A 19,056-nucleotide genomic window follows, 5' to 3' on the forward strand; every position below is an offset into this window, starting at 1 on the left:
TACCTAATATTATATAGTGTACCAAATATGTTATGCTTTAAAAAAAAAATACAAGTAAATCTTAGGTGAAATTCTAATTAACCTTGATTGTTATCAAAACAAATATATTTATCAAAACATCTATTGTTATTTGCAAGTGGGAATAGAAGGAATAGTTTTTTTAAAAAGTGGGAATAGGAGGAAGACCCCGGTGAAAGAGAGAGAGAGGGGGGGGGGGGGGGGTTTCCCATCACGACTCATGAGTTGATTTTTTTTTCAATTACAATTCACAGAAAACAATTTTCCTTGATCACAATTCACAGAAAATATATAAAAAAAATATCTGTAGAAAAACGGGCCACGATAGCGAAAATGTGCTGATCACGAAGAACGAAAATAACCCATCAGGCCCCTCCATAATCCCAGCCCTGTCTTGGTTACATCCCCTGCTTTCTTTTTTATGGTAAAAGTGAATCAAAGATGAAGTTGAATTTGTAAAATAAATTTCTAATTAGTATGACTGACATTAGAACCCACATTAAAGCAACTGTACTATTTTTGAACCTTTTACATGAAAGAAAGACATAAAAAATTATAATTACAAACTTAATATCAAATGAAAGTTGAAAAGAAATCTGGATATTTTTCAAATGTAGTTTCTTTGAAATATGAAAAGTACATATGTATGCAATTTAGTGAGTTGTTGGGAGGTAAATTTATAAATTCCTCAGTGAGAAAATCTCAATTTTAGATGTCTGCAAGAAACCAGTTTGATCTCTATGAAACAAATGATTTTATATACATTTTTTTTCAAGAAACTCTCTCATATGAAGGGGACCATTTTCATGTCATTAATCTAAAACTGAAAAGCTGCAAATATTTAAAATTAAGTAATTAACCACTCAAGGTTGTATGAGTTAGAAGTACATGTATTTCTCTTTATAGAATCATAATCTTAATGGAGAAAATGTTTGTATTTTTGGTTGGTACAAGTAATGTGTTGTTCAATATATTTTCATAATTTGTGTTGGTTTTTTTTGCTGACTATATCTTATGGCTTTTCTCATGGTTGAAGGCTCTAAGGGGGGCTATAATGGTCACATGAGCTTAAATTCAAGTTTCATTTGAACTCTGGTTGATAATTGTATCCTTGACAATCACACCAAATTTCGTTTTTTATATAAAAATATTAACATTTAATTTCGAAAGTTAATATTGAACTAAAGAACAAAATTTTATAAACATCTTCCTGATATTTCATGCTATTTTATGAGAAGTATCTTTTGGTTTTTTTTATTTAGTTTTATGTATACATGTTTTGTTTTGATTGATTACAGAGTAATATTATTTCTTAAATAGATCGATTTAATACCTACATCCATTCTAATTGATTTACATACTGACCCTGGTTGCATCATTGACATGTAAATAAAATCATCTTTTTTTGCATTTTATGCATTTTATGCACCTCTGGTTAGCTTTAAATCCTTTTAATATTCATGTTTTTTATTTAAGCTTATAGAAATATTTACGGGAGAACCACTTAAGTGAGCTTAAATGTTATGTTCATAATGTCTGTTTTAAAGAATAAGAGTATGTAATTTACAAGATTTACCTCAATGTATACAGAAATAAATCTTATTTGGAAGAGTTACAACAAAAAAAGAAACAAATCTGCTTCGTTAATTAAAATTCGTTAGATAAGAGATTTTTCTTGATCTCAACACAAGCGATGTCAGAAACATCTGACATTTTACTGTCATGTTTTTGATAACCTAGTATTTTGATTGGCCCGATTTACTAGTAGAATTATTGGCAGAGCATCCTTTTTTCTTCAGATTTTATGAACCTCTTGGTATGTGAAATAGTTGCATGATAAATGATTACGAATCTTCAGATTTTAAATTTGTCAATAACTGTCAGCTGCTTGTTTAAGCAGACAACATGACTTGGTCTGATTCAAAATAAGAAAACATCTGAGGTTCTATATATAGGTTTAATTTAAATTCTAATGAATTTTTTGTTTCCGACAATTTTATTCGAAAACAAATGAAATCACAGATTTAGAGATTTTGATGCTTTTATAACAGCTCTAATTTATTTATGAAAGTGTCATGATTAGGATCAAAAGAATGGTCTAAATATGACATTTCTTTAATGGATCATACCTTTTCAAGTCATGAATAATGTATTGGAATAAGAACAAAAAGAGATGCATAATAAACTTTAAAGGGAATTCAAATCTGGAAAGAATACAAATATCAAAAGACATTCATAGGATTATCAAAATATGGGTTTCAACAATTGATTGCCTCTACAGTGGTGGATCCAGCCATTTTAAAAAGGGAAGGGGCCCAACCCAGAGTAAAAGGGGGGGGGGGGGGGGTTCCAACTAAATGCTTCCATTCAAATGCATTGATCGTCCTAAAAAAAGGGAGGTTCCAACCACTGCCATCTGTCACTGCTCTATACATGTATATCTCCATTCTCAATTTTACACCATATATCATATTACATGGGAAAATTATATATATTGGACTTCTAGATCTACATCTAGGGCATTGGTGGTCGAGTTTTCTACCTACTGTATCATTATAAGCCTGTCAACACTGGTTGTAAGTTTGGACACTACGTGTGGTAGGTGTGTTTGACTTTTCTACCTATTGTATCATTATAAGCCTGTCAACACTGGTTGTAAGTTTGGACACTACGTGTGGTAGGTGTGTTTGACTTTTCTACCTATTGTATCATTATAAACCTGTCAACACTGGTTGTAAGTTTGGACACTACATATGGACAGTGGTAGGAGTGTTTGAATCGATTCCTTATTAACTTGCAGTGAAGTGAGAGTGGTTTTTTTGCTCAGTAATAAGAAGGCCTTGGTGCTTTTTTGAGATGAAGACTAACATTAAAAACATAGTTCCTTTGCTTTATGTGTGTTTTTTTTGGTTGTGCATTTACCAAGTTTGTGTTATGGATAGATACCCCAGATTCTTTGTTTTTCTATTAGGATTGTTAGTTTTCAAACCAAGGTTGATGGTTCTATCCCTGGCACTCTGGCTTCCTTCACCAATCAAAACTGACTGCCACAATACAGTCAATAGGCTATTTGCCAATTCCCGTAATTGACCCTGTGATTAGAGATCCCTCTTTCAGTTGTCTCCCTTATAGGACATTAATTTTCATTGATAATGGAGAGCTAGCAGAACGAGCAAATTTACCTGTGCGTAATGTGAGTAATCTTTAAGGTTTTCAAAACTCTTAATTACATTAATTTGTTGTTAATCTAAAGACTTTTGACATCCAAAGTTATTTTTTATAAAAAAATTAGTTAAACCACCGATACATCACTTTCAATTCATCATACTTTGCATTGGCAAAAGCCAATTTTGTCCGGTATGGAACCAGTCTAGGATATACAAAGGGAAGTAATTTGCTTAAAAAGTGTGTAAAAACAGAATCAAATCGGTAATTGGCAAATGGACTATTATGTGCTGATAACTACAATCTATACTATTAAACGAGAAGACCTCATTTTTGGTGTCGCTTCTCTTCCTTCCACAATAAATCAATCATCATACCTCTGTGTCCTATAGGTAACATACATAGTCGCATTTGTCATCCATTCTTATGATTATTCAGATTGAGTTATTTTGGGAGAAAAATGACAAAAAAGGAGGCCGGAAATGATTCCGTCATCAGACTGACTTTTAATCATAGATAAGACTTCCTGTTTGAAACATGCACAAGTACAACCAATCGTATGATAGATAACAAAAAAGAAAAATAGAAAAGCCAATCAGAACGTTCTCCATTCATGGTGTTTAGATCGCAAGAACCACAACTAGCTATTATACCTCCTTAGAGGGGACAATGATTTTTCGCGTTTATCTACATGTAAACTACGATTATACTTCTTTAATATATAGAGAATCTCTGTTTTCTGTCTACTGTTTTTTTTTTTAAATGTTTACTATTCAAGGGGTCATACCAGTTGCATTTATATCAAAATAAGTAAAACATGTGACACAAGTACAACCAATCGTAGAGCGTTCTCTATATCATGGTGTTTAGATCGCAAAAATCACAACTATTATATCCCTTAGAGAGGACAAATATTTTTCGTGTTGATCTACAGTCATGTCAACTACGATTATACTACTTTAATATATAGAGACTCTCTGTATTCTGTCAGGGAATTTCTATATATAATTTATTGTTAAAAGGGAAAAAAGTGATTTGGCAAAAATTGAAAGTAAGGTAAAGATTACAGGGAGGGAGGACCTTTTTCGGGGTTCGGGATCGGGTGTTTTTAAGCTCGGGATTTGGGGATTGGTCCTTACGGGATCCGGGAATATAATTTTCGATTTTGGGATATGAGTTTCTTTAAATCCTGCATCTCGGGATTTCATGGTTTTAAGCCCGGGATTTCGGGATCAGGACCCCTCCGATCGACAACCCCTCAAATTAGCCTTAGTCGGTATAAGTCATTTATACATGATTCAAATCCTACCATTGCCATGTTAATATGCTCTAAAAAAGCACTGATGGATTGTCATATAGAAGCGTATTTTTTAGACTAATAATGGTCTATATATAAGCATTTACATTTATTTCGTTTTTGAAACGGTGCAAATTTTAATTTGATTTAACTTTTACCAAAAGAAGCATTGTAGCAAAGCATTGTGTGGTAATTGCTAACTGATGTTACTACACATAGTAGAAAAAATAAATTTTAAATTGTGTATTTTTATAGCCAAAATACTGCTGAAAGATCTCCACTATCAACAGACTACATGAATGCTTGATCCTTGATTTTTAGAAGTTATCTAGCAAATAAGAATAGACCTCTAGTTTTATACCAAATTATTATATAAGAATACTCTTATTTTATTAGTAATACTTTCTTAAACAAATTGTCTTAATAATGAAATAAACATGTCTCCTGTCTTACACATTTTGACAATACATTGTATATAAATTAATGCATAAATATATATTGTTTCAATTTTTTCTTCACTATAAAGTTTATAAAGAAAACACTTTAAATATCACTCTTTTGAACCAAAAGAGCATAATTATACACTAATTCAAAATGGTGGAAATCAAATCTAGTCCAATGTACTTACCAAAAGATGTTTCCAGAAATATGTGTTAAAACATCAATCTTCCTAAATCCTGAATCATGTCAACAGAAGAATACACTGCACTTTTCAATGTCAATACAGTTATTTGTAACTATTTTTATCTACATTCATTGTAAAATTCATATTCTATTCAAGAAAGCTAGAGGACATCTTTGCTTGTCATGTGCATGCTCAAACCCAGTTCAAATTTTAAATGTTTGAGGTTCTTTTGGGTATTGTGACAGTGTGATCACTTTGAGAATTGCCCCTAATAATAACTGTTAATTACCTAAATTTTGAATATTTGATATATCCTATAATAAAAGAAATACTGTTTGTTTTTATCTTTATGTCAAAGATTTAGTTAAGTTAAAATACAGAAAAATGTATGAAAACATGTGCTTCCCTTAATTTTGCCTTAAATATTGTGTACATTTATAATAATACTTCCTGTCCATTTGCACTAAAGACTGATAAAACAGATGGCATATAACATTTATATCACCAGGTCATATTTCTAATTGCTCAACTTTTGCTCAACTATAAAAAAAAAATCAAAGTCTGAACGCTCAACTTTTTCTCAACTATAAAAATTTCAAAGTCTGAATGCTCAACTATTGCTCAACTATATGAAAACTAAAGATCAATTGCTCAACTTAATGGCCAGCTTCAGTTGAGGGCCAGTTGAGCGACATATATCCAACATACAGTGCTAGGCCAGTTTTGAGTTGAGCCAAGATGCTCAACACCTAGCCCTCAACTATTTTGCTTAAAACAGCTAGCCCTCAACTGTCCACCACATGACCATCAACTGGCCCTCAACTTTTTTTTCTGTAGGGGAGGAGAAGAATAATTGTGGTCGTAGGCCAACGAATATAACTGAATTTAACAGAAAGGAAACAAATATCGTACTTTGGAAAAAGGGAGATACCTTTTATGTTATTCTCAATACATAATATCTTTCACAAAAAATCGTCCTACAACAGTTTACAAGCTGTATATGCCCGCGATTTCGCGGGTGTGTTCTAGTAATCAATAAATCTTAAGACATATATATATGCAGAATAAATTAAACTATCGTGCATCTCAGATACTTATATGTTAACAAAGTGCATCTAACACATCATATTTAGAGAGTGTTGTCTTTATAGATCTTCTATTAACACCTTAGGTTCCCTTAGGAACAAAAGTATAGTGATACATAGAAAACCACTTGAGAAGTGTATAGAACTACATTTAAACTAACTATATAGACATCACTGAATCTCTTACTTTAATATAATGTAATTGAAGCCAAATGCAGGATATATATTTTGAAACTTATTGATATTAAGGGGGTTCGCGGGTCTAAATCATTTATATAGGATTTCTCTATATTTTTCTATAAATGAATTTTATCTTATAGTTAACAGAAAAATAAAATAAAAAAGTGGGGTCACCGTTCATTTGAGCTTACAATCTGCCTTCGAAAGAAGCATACATTTTTGAAAAAGTGTTTTTTTTCTGTTGAAGTGATAGGAAAAATAAAGTTAATATCGAAATAAAAAAAGAAATTAATTACAGAAATTGCTCAAATTTTACAATAATTTAGTTTAAGTACAGCTTATATGGGAATTATATTAAAAAATATAGGTCACCGATGAGTTGAAAAAGATATTTCAATTTTAAAGCCAAAAAATGGCATGTTTCCACCAAAGGGAGATAATTTGGAACTTTTTCAATGATGTATACATTTCAAAAGTCATCTGGGGCCAATACGAATTGATTGTTTTGAATGATTTTTGTACCATATGATAAAGTAGCAACTAAAAAAGGTAACAAATAAAATTTGTAATGAAAAACAAATGTTTATTTTTTTCTGAAATTTTTATACCCTCGAGCCTCCTTAAGCTTTCAAATTTGATTTAGATAATAAAAGGTCTTGGACCCTTTTAATTTCAATTGTAGCAAAGGTCCTTCTTTAATTAAGAAGTCAACTGTTCTTTATTAAACCATCAATGGAATAAATTTGAGTTCCTTGACCATTGTAATTGAATAATGAAAAGTCACCACCTCAGTCTCCTAAAAAGACAGGGTTCACCCTTATTAAAACCCCCTAAAGCCTGTAGTACTTGCCCACAATAAATTTGCTATCAGTTGAATATCTGATGGAGTTGTTTGCTTTATTTTTAACCTTAACTTGGCAGTTTTTCTTACCAAAAAGTACTGAATGATTTATATTTTAGTAAGTTTTTTTTTTTTTTTTTTTTTATGGGGGCGAGTGGGTATATATAGTATGGGAATTGTGGGAATTATTAATAGAATGTTTGTTGGAAAGCCATACAACTTATCGCTAATCCCGGCTGACCTGGCTGCTTGAACTTTTGACCGCATACAACAATTGCTTTTCCATTATGGCGTCAGATATTTTGTTTTATGACATCAAAATTTTACAGAAACCTGTGTGATATCCAGTAATGGCGGACAAATAGTGATAAGGTGTATTGTTTAAGGAAGGTATGTAGGTACTGACATACAGAATCACATAATACAATGTACAAATGTATATATAGTGCCAATTTAACTACCTCAAATTTGGAAGATTAAGGTTCTGCCGTATTTTAATATTGTCAATTTTAAGTCAAGTGCTAATTCCCATTTTTTTTTTTATTTTGAACCTTGCCCTTTTGAAATCTTAGATTATCAGTTAATGGGGAAATCAAACCCTTATATAAAATTATTGATCAAGACATTAATCTAAGGACACTCAGAAACATAATGAGGTCTAAAACAGTATTAAGAAATCATTTGATACCATTAAATTAGTCTTTAATTGACGTCAAAACAGTATTGAATTCCTACCAGGTAATGTGCCATCACATTCAATAATATGGAAATAAGTAGCAGGATTTTGCTTTTAGATCATTATCTTTGCATCTCTCTGAAGCGAGAAAAAAATATTTATGTGCAAATTATGACTTCAATGTTACATAGAATTGCTTTATATTTCACTAAATTACAACGTGTTAATAGTCTCACAATTTGTTTGAGAGCTATAAAATATTGTCTTCTTGGCACGGAATCTTAATAATAACAAATTACAGTAAAAAAAAGCTATAAAGGCGTGGTTGATCAATTTATAAAGGTAAAAATAGATTAAATGTTATGAAAACATTGCAATGTTTTTGTCTATACTTAATTCTTTATTCTAGCTGGCTTTGGATTGATTTTGCACTAAGACAAACTTTTAATGAACTGTACATGCTGTATGGTATTACTTAGCTAGGATTTATCAAGGGATATAGAAGTTTTCTATCATGTTGTTCTATAAGAATTTTGTTTTCAAATTGTGTGGATTTTTGATGATTTAGCATTTATGCAAGGCAAGTACAATGTACATATATTATGCATTTAAGGAAAACAATTACGGGGTACATCAGTTAAAAAAGTAACAATTTATTAAATTACTCTTATTCAAAAATATTTTATATATATTTAGACAAGGAGTAGAAATTTTGTAAAGTGCCTAACCCATTAATATGGTTATATATAATAAATTTATACCCATTAAATGGGTTAGGGCCGTTAATTGAAATAAAATAGGATAAATTGAAAAATTTAGGCAGCAAATCAACACTACCAATTTACCAGAAAATGTAGGAATAAAATCGGAATTTTCTAAGTACATATATATATTTAACTGGGTTTTTCAAAAGGGCAACAATTTCTGTGCAATAACATATGAACTGTTGACCAATGCTTTTAAAAATATAAATACATGTATGCTGTTTAAATACTATGTAAAAAACAGAGGTTATTATAAGTTTAATACAATAACCATTCACTTTTACCTTTTAGGAGTTATGGTCCTTTATATATTGGAAAATGCCATAAATTGCCAGGCAATTTATGTCAATTCCATTCAATAACATATAAATTCTTCTACCAATGGTTTTCAAATTATGATATGCCTTCACTGATGTCAAAATGGAGGACAATTTCAATCACTTTTAGTCTGTTCAGGAGTAATGGTCAGTTTTGCCCTTTGAGGAGTAACTGTCCTTGATCATGATATATTTGAAAATAGGCATAGAATGCATAGAATAGGACAGGTCAAAAATGCCTTAGAGCCCCTTTTAAAATTTGCTGTAAAATTGACAGCTCATTCCTCAATGTTTCTATTGTATTAGGTTGTTGATGATGTATTTTCTTGTATGATGAAAAGGAGGAATTATGTAGTATTTGCTTGCCAATACCTACTGTGCAAGGGCTGTATTGTAAGTCAAGGTCGTTAAAAACTTCCATCAAGGTTTGCTTGCCAGTAACCTACTGTGCAAGGGCTGTATATCAAGTCAAGGTCGTTAAAAACTTCCATCAAGGTTGCTTGTCAATAAGACAACTACTCTCTAGAAATTATAGGCAACCATACAACCTTCAACATAGAGAAAAACCCATAGGTGTAAGTGACCTTTCCAAATAAAATTTAAATTTCAAGTCTTTTAGTCCTAAAAAACTGTGTGAATATTTATTTAGATGTCCACTTTAAATTTGCAGCAACATTCAATTGTTTTTTAATATCAGATGTTGAACTATGTAATTAAGAACTGCAAGATTATACTTACAAGAATAAAAATTTTGTATTGAGTTTTGTAAATTGGATTACCTTTGTTTGTCTTAATGACTTTGTTAGCTCAAGGACAAAGGTGAATGCTCTGCTGCGAATTTGAAAACCAAAATATCAAGTGTCAATGAATTGCATGTAAACATTGTATATGCTCCTTTTATTTATCAGATATCTTGTATCTATAGTTAATTTCTCTGACCTATGATGTAATATCCTCTCCAAAGTTGTAGGAATATTGTATACAATAATTTAAAACTGATCATCATCTCAAAGGCTACTTCAGATATTGCCTAGATATGAAAATATAATTATTTTAGTTGTTGATATAAATACATGTCTTTTATCTATGATGAACTACTTTTTGTCGAGCCTGCAACTTTTGTTCCAGAAAGCTCGACATAGGGATAGTGATCCGGCGGGGGCGGCTACGGCGGCGGCGTTAGCTAACTTCTTAAAAGCTTTATATTTTAGAAGGTAGAAGACCTGGATGCTTCATACTTTGTATATAGATGCCTCATGTTACGAATTTTCCGTCAGTCACATATTCAATGTCCTTGACCTCATTTTCATGGTTCAGTGACTACTTGAAAAAAAAGTTAAGATTTTTTGTAATGTTAAATTCTCTCTTATTATAAGTATTTGGATAACTATATTTGGTATGTGCGTACCTTGCAAGGTCCTGACATGCCTGTCAGACAGTTTTCACTTGACCTCGACCTCATTTCATGGATCAGTTTTTGGTGGTCAAGTCCATATCTCATATACTATAAGCAATAGGTCTAGTATATTCGGTGTATGGAAGGACTGTAAGGTGTACATGTCCAACTGGCAGGTGTCATCTGACCTTGACCTCATTTTCATGGTTCAGTGGTTATAGTTAAGTTTTTGTGTTTTGGTCTATTTTTCTTATACTATATGCAATAGGTCTACTATATTTGGTGTATGGAATAATTGTAAGGTGTACATGTCTCGCTGACAGGTTTCATCTGACCTTGACCTCATTTTCGTGGTTCAGTGGTCCAAGTTAAGTTTTTGAGTTTTGTTCTATTTTTCTTATACTTTATGCATTAGGTCAACTATATTTGGTGTAAAGACATATTTTATGATCTATATGTCTGTTGCACAGGTTTATTTGACCTTGACCTCATTTTCAAGGTCCATTGCTTAGTGTTAAGTGTTTGTGTTTTGGTCTGTTTTTTCTTAATTTGTAAGCAATAAGTCAACTATATTTGTTGTATTGAAGAACTATTAACTGTACATGTCTGCCTGGCATAGTTAATCTGACCTAGACCTCATTTTCATGGTTCATTGATCAATGTTTCGTTTTCTTGGTTTATGTTGAGTTTATGTGACAGTTGTAATAAAGCTTTATATCTAGGTCTATCAACATAATATAAATGATTAGTAAAGAAGGCGAGACATTTCAGCGTGTGCACTCTTGTCTAGTATACTGTCTTAGATCTAAGCCTAAGAATTTGTATAGAGCTTATAGCATGCTCACCTCTATTATTAGGGCATTGAGGTTAAAACCATGTACCAGTTAAAAACAAAGCTTCTCCAATTTAACCATTATAATCAAGAGTAAAGACTGGTTAGTTTGTAATCAATATATAGCTTATTATTTCAAACAAGAAGCAATTTGATTATAGCTTATACTATACTCACAGGTATCGGTATATCAGAAAAATGAACAAAAATTCATGTAAACCATAACAACATTTGAAATACAATCAAAGGCAAAACTATGAAGTATACATTGTAAATAACTTAAAGGATTGTCCAAATTTTAATGGGGTATGCATGAAATATTTGTCACTGAATAATAAACAGTTTATTCTGTGCCTTCCAACATTATAGCCTACAGATATTTGGATAATATGCATTTAAATATTTTGAATATCTTCTGTAAAATTTTTTCATTATCTGCATGATGAATTAACAAAGGTAAATTTTGAACTGTTTTATCTTTGCTTTTTATCTATGATCATGATGATAGAGATGATGTTTAGATTTCACTAACTTGTAATAATTCTTTATTATCTGATTTGAGAATCAATTCTTAAAAATCAGCTGATATGCTGTAATTCAAAAGTGCTTTACACATCTGTTAGAAAAATTACTGAAGATGAAGGTTTATATAGCCTCCCAAAAATAAATACATTAATTACGTAAGTCGAGTTTCATTTTACCGTCTTTACCAAAGAAAAGAGCATATATCTTCCAAGATTAACTTTTCCTAAGGCATTTGATCTAAATTTACAGTCTTAATTTCTACAGAAACAGATTTGAATTAAGAATATCATTTTCTTAACACATCATTTAGAATTTCCTGTTTACACATGCTGGTTATTGTGCATCAATCAACATGCAGGTATATTCTGCATCAATCAGATTTTCTTTGAAATGTTTAAAAAAAAATGTTTTATAGGTCTTTATCATGTGAAGGTTTTTCCATAGCTGGGGAAAGTTCATTCTTTAATTAAGTCTCCCTCAATGCATTAATTATAGATTGGTACAGACAACTCTCAGTCTGACCTTTCATATATTTTTCTGTGCAAAATCTACGATAAAGAAATGAAATGAAAGCTGATAGAAGTATTTATCCAATAGTTGGAGAGACGGCTGTGACAGTCTTCATTTTTTATCAGATTGATTTTTTATTTAGGGTTTTGCTATAAACTGTTTTTTTAATACTTTAAAGTACAATAGAGAGGTTCATTTGCAATTATTTTAGTAAGTTTGAAATGGGTTTGGCTTTGCTTCAGAAGATTATCTTTTAGAGTAGCTGTTTTATATATGTAAGGAGAAAAGCACGAGACTTTCTGGATTCATTTATTTGTGTGGGTACCAAGTTGTAGATTAAAGAAAAAAAAAATTGTGCATACTTGATGTTATTTACAAATTAAAGTCTACATACAATATTCTATAGAATATTTGCACTTCATTTAATTAGATTTGTACTTACCTATAAGTATTTCATGTGGTGTGAATAATTTCACCTTGACCTTAAACTTCAAGTTGAAAATAGTTTTTTTTACATTTTAGTTTTTTGAACATATATCTTTTTGTCCTTTGGAATAGTGGAATGGTAATTATAATATCATACATGTATATGACACTTAATGGCAGTATCTAAAGATGATGTTCTGACTACCATCAAGAACTACCACTGACCTTGATCTTTGACCTTCAGGTTTAAATGATAGTATTTTGTGTGTCCATATCAAGCCTAATGGATTCTTGCAACTTGCCATGGCAAAACATTTTCAATGCAACTAAGGGTTTACCTTGTTTGTTTGAATTATAGCCTATTATAGTTATAGTTTTTAAATATCTCAAAAATTTAATCTGATCCCCATATTATTTATTGTATTAATTGTCTTGAAAAGACCTTTCCAGTTCACTAAAGGTTTACTAAATTGACTTCTAGAAATGAAAGGGGAGACATTTATGTTTTGGTTCACAAAAACAATTCAACCTATAATAATAATCATACACTATATTTTCTATTCTAACTATGAGTTTGGGCTTATATAGTCATAACAGTTAAAAGTTATATTTACCATTTTGTATTTTGTAGGTTGTAGATATTTTTGTTGACAATGGATTCTTCTCCAGAAGAAACTACAGTAGAATTAGAACAAGTATTTATTGTGACACCGACAAGTGAGAGAACTCCTGATATTCAGTCGGAATCATCAGCATCATCACCACCTAATACACACAACGGCATAGAAAAAAGTGGACATCTTTATTTCAGTAAAATAAATCCAAAAGTTTTAGATCTAAAACAGAATGGCCGATTGTATCTATCCCCATCTGACAACTCTGTCGATTCTGTCGGCCATTATAGAAAAGGAGGATATTTATCTCCCCTTGATACAACCAGTGATGATGAAGGTGGAGGGCGGAGAAGACATAAAAGTGAGGGATCCGTTCAGGTTGCCCCTGTTAGACCAAATCATCTGATTCCAAACAAGAAAAATTCTATGTATGAAAGTCGTAGTACTATAAGTGGAGTAAGATTTGATGATCCTTTCATTGGTAAGTTTATTTTTAAAGGCAAGTTGATATAAATTCAATAGTCAATTCCGCAAAAACAAATTATATATATTCAAATCTTATGAATTGATAAAGGCGATTCAAATCAAGGAAACTTATAAACAAAACCTGATGGAATCAATAATGTGCATTCTCTATATCCTTACATTTTAAAATAGATTGTATTAGTATATCTGTTATATAATTTTGTTTAACATTATGTTTAAATGTAGATATTGTTATTTATTAAAAACAGATAACAATTTCTAAAACTGCAGTTCTTAATATTTTGAATATTTCAGATGAAAATGGGCACACATTGATGTACTCGAGGCATGAGGTAAGCTGTTTAAATTAAATACATGCTGTATATAAAGTGGGTCTCATTGGGGTCTTATCATGACGCGGGATTGCTGATTTTTTGTAAGCGTGAAACTGGAAAGTCAAATTATTGTGTCGTGAAAACGGGAAATGAGGTCTTGCTGGACCCAGGAAATGACAAAAAAATAAGAATTGCTTATGTAAATGCATAGTGTAAGCGGGATATGTAAATCTGACAAAACAGTAAGCGAGATGCAGGATCGGAACCCCCAATGAGACCCCCTATAAAAGAATTAAGATTTATATTTTCAACCCTGATGTCATTTGTGATTGCAAAAGTCCTTTCAATGTTTATTTTTATGGTTCTACATATACACTTATGTTTAAATTATTTTGTTTGTGCTGTGTGAGTAGTTTCTGTTATCTGGTCAATCACTGATGCATGTAGTTGCAGATATTCAAAGCATAAAAGAATTATATGTACATATGACAGTATTCACCTGACCGTAACCTAATTTTTATGGTTCATTGATCTGTAGCTTAGATTTATTGTTACAATATAACTCAGAACTACCCTGTCTGGTGTCAATTCAACATGCCCAATGACTTTTTCAGAAAGTGCCACTTAAAGATTTCTCTATGGAATACAGAGCGTCTAAAGATATAAAGAAATTTCTTGATAACTTTGCATTAATACTGGATCTAAATAAAAATGGTGTGGATGAAATCATTGATGACATCGTCAAGAAAATATTAGAAATGAATGAGGCCAAAGCTGTTTTTGATGAGTCTAAGTTAGAGAAGATAACTTTAGACCAAGTCAGATCAGCACTTTTTACACATGACCAAGGTAAATATTTGAAATCAGAACATAATGAAAAAATTGTTTCCCTTCCCCTAGATTTCTCTTCCATTAGGTATTGCACACTATTCCATTTCCCTCCCCCAAGATTTCTCTTCCATTATTGTGCACTCCACATCTTCACTTGGTCAAAGTATGGAAATGTTTGTCAATTCCATTATCCTTAGTATTGAAAAAATACACTAGCTATGTTCTGAATTCAAAACAGAAATTACAGGTTTTTGAAGGACTCATTTTGTTGTACAAGTATATGGCATTTTAAACGTTGACCTTGAAAGTTTGGATTCTCTGTCTGTCCGCTTCCTTTTTGATCATCTGGTATCTTGTGGAAACTTTTCCTGTAGCCAATCATACATTATATTCTTTTCTATTAATAATGAGAGGTATTCTTTTGTGGGTTTACTCATAGTTCAAGTTTTATGTAAATATTCTATACTACAATACATTTGTTTTGTGTTGCATTGTTTTTGAAGTATACTGTGGATTCATTAATATTTGTTGGATACCAATTTTCGTGAATTTCATCAGTAAACCATGAATTTAAATGTTCAACTAAATACAAATTTTCCTAAGGAATGTATGCAGACAATGTAAGAACCTTGAAATTAAATATCCTTGAATATACAAGCTTTCCTCAAACCATGAAAATTGTTACCAATAAAAAAAACTTAATCCGCAGTAATAGATAACTTTCCTTTATAGTACATATGTTAAGCAGAACACTACAATGTACCAGTATATCTGTTGGAGGAGGTTTTGACTACGACCAGAACTGGATTTGTGCAATGTAAGTATACAATGTACCAGTATATCTGTTGGAGGAGGTTTTGACTACGACCAGAACTGGATATGTGCTATGTAAGTATACAATGTACCAGTATATCTGTTGGAGGAGGTTTTGACTACAACCAGAACTGGATATGTGCAATGTAAGTATACAATGTACCAGTATATCTGTTGGAGGAGGTTTTGACTATGACCAGAACTGGATTTGTGCTATGTAAGTATACAATGTACCAGTATATCTGTTGGAGGAGGTTTTGACTACGTCCATAACTGGATATGTGCAATGTAAGTATACAATGTACCAGTATATCTGTTAGAGGAGGTTTTGACTACAACCAGAACTGGATATGTGCAATGTAAGTATACAATGTACCAGTATATCTGTAGGAGGTTTTGACTATGACCAGAACTGGATATGTGCAATGTAAGTATACAATGTACCAGTATATCTGTTGGAGGAGGTTTTGACTATGACCAGAACTGGATATGTGCAATGTAAGTATACAATGTACCAGTATATCTGTTGGAGGAGGTTTTGACTATGACCAGAACTGGATATGTGCAATGTAAGTATACAATGTACCAGTATATCTGTTAGAGGAGGTTTTGACTACAACCAGAACTGGATATGTGCAATGTAAGTATACAATGTACCAGTATATCTGTAGGAGGTTTTGACTATGACCAGAACTGGATATGTGCAATGTAAGTATACAATGTACCAGTATATCTGTTGGAGGAGGTTTTGACTATGACCAGACCTGGATTTGTGCAATGTAAGTATACAATGTACCAGTATATCTGTTGGAGGAGGTTTTGACTATGACCAGAACTGGATATGTGCAATGTAAGTATACAATGTACCAGTATATCTGTAGGAGGTTTTGACTACGTCCAGAACTGAATATGTGCAATGTAAGTACACAATGTACCAGTTTATCTGTTGGAGGAGGTTTTGACTATGACCAGAACTGGATATGTGCAATGTAAGTATACAATGTACCAGTATATCAGTTGGGGGAGGTTTTGACTAGGACCAGAACTGGATATGTGCAATGTAAGTATACAATGTACCAGTATATCTGTTGGATGAGGTTTTGACTATGACCAGAACTGGATATGTGCAATGTAAGTATACAATGTACCAGTATATCTTTTGGAGGAGGTTTTGACTATGACCAGAACTGGATATGTGCAATGTAAGTATACAAGGTACCAGTATATCAGTTGGAGGAGGTTTTGACTATGACCAGAACTGGATATGTGCAATGTAAGTATACAAGGTACCAGTATATCTGTTGGCGGAGGTTTTGACTATGACCAGAACTGGATATGTGCAATGTAAGTATACAATGTACCAGTATATCAGTTGGAGGTTTTGACTATGACCAGAACTGGATATGTGCAATGTAAGTATACAATGTACCAGTATATCTGTAGGAGGTTTTGACTATGACCAGAACTGGATATGTGCAATGTAAGTATACAATGTACCAGTATATCAGTTGGAGGTTTTGACTATGACCAGAACTGGATATGTGCAATGTAAGTATACAATGTACCAGTATATCTGTAGGAGGTTTTGACTATGACCAGAACTGGATATGTGCAATGTAAGTATACAATGTACCAGTATATCTGTAGGAGGTTTTGACTATGACCAGAACTGGATATGTGCAATGTAAGTATACAATGTACCAGTATATCTTTTGGAGGAGGTTTTGACTATGACCAGAACTGGATTTGTGCTATGTAAGTATACAATGTACCAGTATATCTGTAGGAGGTTTTGACTATGACCAGAACTGGATATGTGCAATGTAAGTATACAATGTACCAGTATATCTGTAGGAGGTTTTGACTATGACCAGAACTGGATTATGTGCTTAAAGATAAAAAAGGAAAGATCAACAATGATTTGACACCTGTCCACTAGTATAGACAGCACATTGATCTGTTTGACTGATTTTAACTGTTAGGTTGCTGCTCTATTGATATATAGTCTAAGGAGTTATTCTTATTTATGAAGTTTTGTGATTCATTTTTAAAAAATCTGTTGATTTCTAGAGGTCTGAGGTGCTAATATTTAAGGCTTACTTGATGTCTTATTGATATATATACATTTTTAATTATTGTGTTATGTCATTTTAGACTAAAATGCAATTTTAATATTTGCGATATTGAGAAAAAAAATCCTGTTTTATTATAAATAAAGTTCAAATTGCAAGTTTAAATTTATATTGCAATTATATAACCTTGTCACATTATTCACAATAATTTCAGAATTTACAGTACCTAAAATTTCCTTTTTAGCTCACCTGGCCCAAAGGGCCAAGTGAGCTTTTCTCATCACTTGGCGTCCGGCGTTGTTAACTTTTACAAAAATCTTCTCCTGAAACTACTGGGCCAAATTTAACCAAACTTGACCACAATCATCATTAGGGTATGTAGTTTAAAAATTGTGTATTTTGACTCGGCCAACCAACCAAGATGGCTGCCATGGCTAAAAATAGAACATAGGGGTAAAATGCAGTTTTTGGCTTATAACCCAGAAACCAAAGCATTTAGAGCAAATCTGACATGGGGTTAAATTGTTTATCAGGTCAAGATCTATCTGCCCTGAAATTTTCAGATGAATTAGAAAACCCATTGTTGGGTTGCTGCCCCTAAATTGCTAATTTTAAGGGAATTTTGCTGTTTTGGGTTATTATCTTGAATATTATTATAGATAGAGATAAACTGTAAACAGCAATAATGTACAGCAATTTAAGACTCCAAAATAAGTCAAAATGACCAAAATGGTCAATTGACCCCCTAAGAAGTTATTGTCCTTTATAATCAATTTTTAACCGGATTTTTGTGACAAAAATGTCGGTTATTGATTTGGGGATGATCGGCGGGCGAGCGGCAGGGCGGGCGGGCGGGCGGGCGGCAATCAAATGTTGTCCGTGCATTAACTCATGAACCGTTCAACCTAAGCTTTTAAAATTTTAATATGTTGTTACTGACAACTAAATGAAGGTCAAGTTCAATAATGGCGATTTTGACTTTTACCGTTCAGGAGTTATGGTTCTTGAAAGATTGAAAAATGGCGTTTCCAATCGTGTCCGTGCATTTACGCATGAACTGTTCTATCAAAGCTTCCATAATTTTAATATGTTCTTACTGATGACAAAATAAAGGTCAAGTTCAATAATGACGATTTTGGCTTTTACCGTTCAGGAGTTATGGTTCTTGAAAGATTGAAAAATGGCGTTTCCAGTCGTGTCCGTGCATTTACGCATGAACTGTTCTACCAAAGCTTCCCAAATTTTAATATGTTGTTACTGATGACAAAA

The 19,056-nt window shown here is 32.2% G+C and overlaps 1 protein-coding gene across 1 annotated transcript in view; it reads left to right on the forward strand.

The window, feature by feature from the left end:
- The window catches only part of LOC134696446 (solute carrier family 4 member 11-like), a 49,972-nt gene that overhangs the window by 14,234 nt on the left and 16,682 nt on the right, over window positions 1-19,056 (forward strand). Inside the window, exons 4-7 of the mRNA XM_063558261.1 lie at window positions 13,289-13,752; window positions 14,052-14,089; window positions 14,686-14,920; window positions 15,635-15,719. Of these exons, the coding sequence (XP_063414331.1) occupies window positions 13,311-13,752; window positions 14,052-14,089; window positions 14,686-14,920; window positions 15,635-15,719 (800 nt within the window). The 5' untranslated portion in view covers window positions 13,289-13,310. The remainder of the gene's footprint in view (window positions 1-13,288; window positions 13,753-14,051; window positions 14,090-14,685; window positions 14,921-15,634; window positions 15,720-19,056) is intronic.

Source organism: Mytilus trossulus, chromosome 14 (assembly GCF_036588685.1).
Source record: "Mytilus trossulus isolate FHL-02 chromosome 14, PNRI_Mtr1.1.1.hap1, whole genome shotgun sequence".
In the NCBI taxonomy this organism is placed as follows: domain Eukaryota; kingdom Metazoa; phylum Mollusca; class Bivalvia; order Mytilida; family Mytilidae; genus Mytilus; species Mytilus trossulus.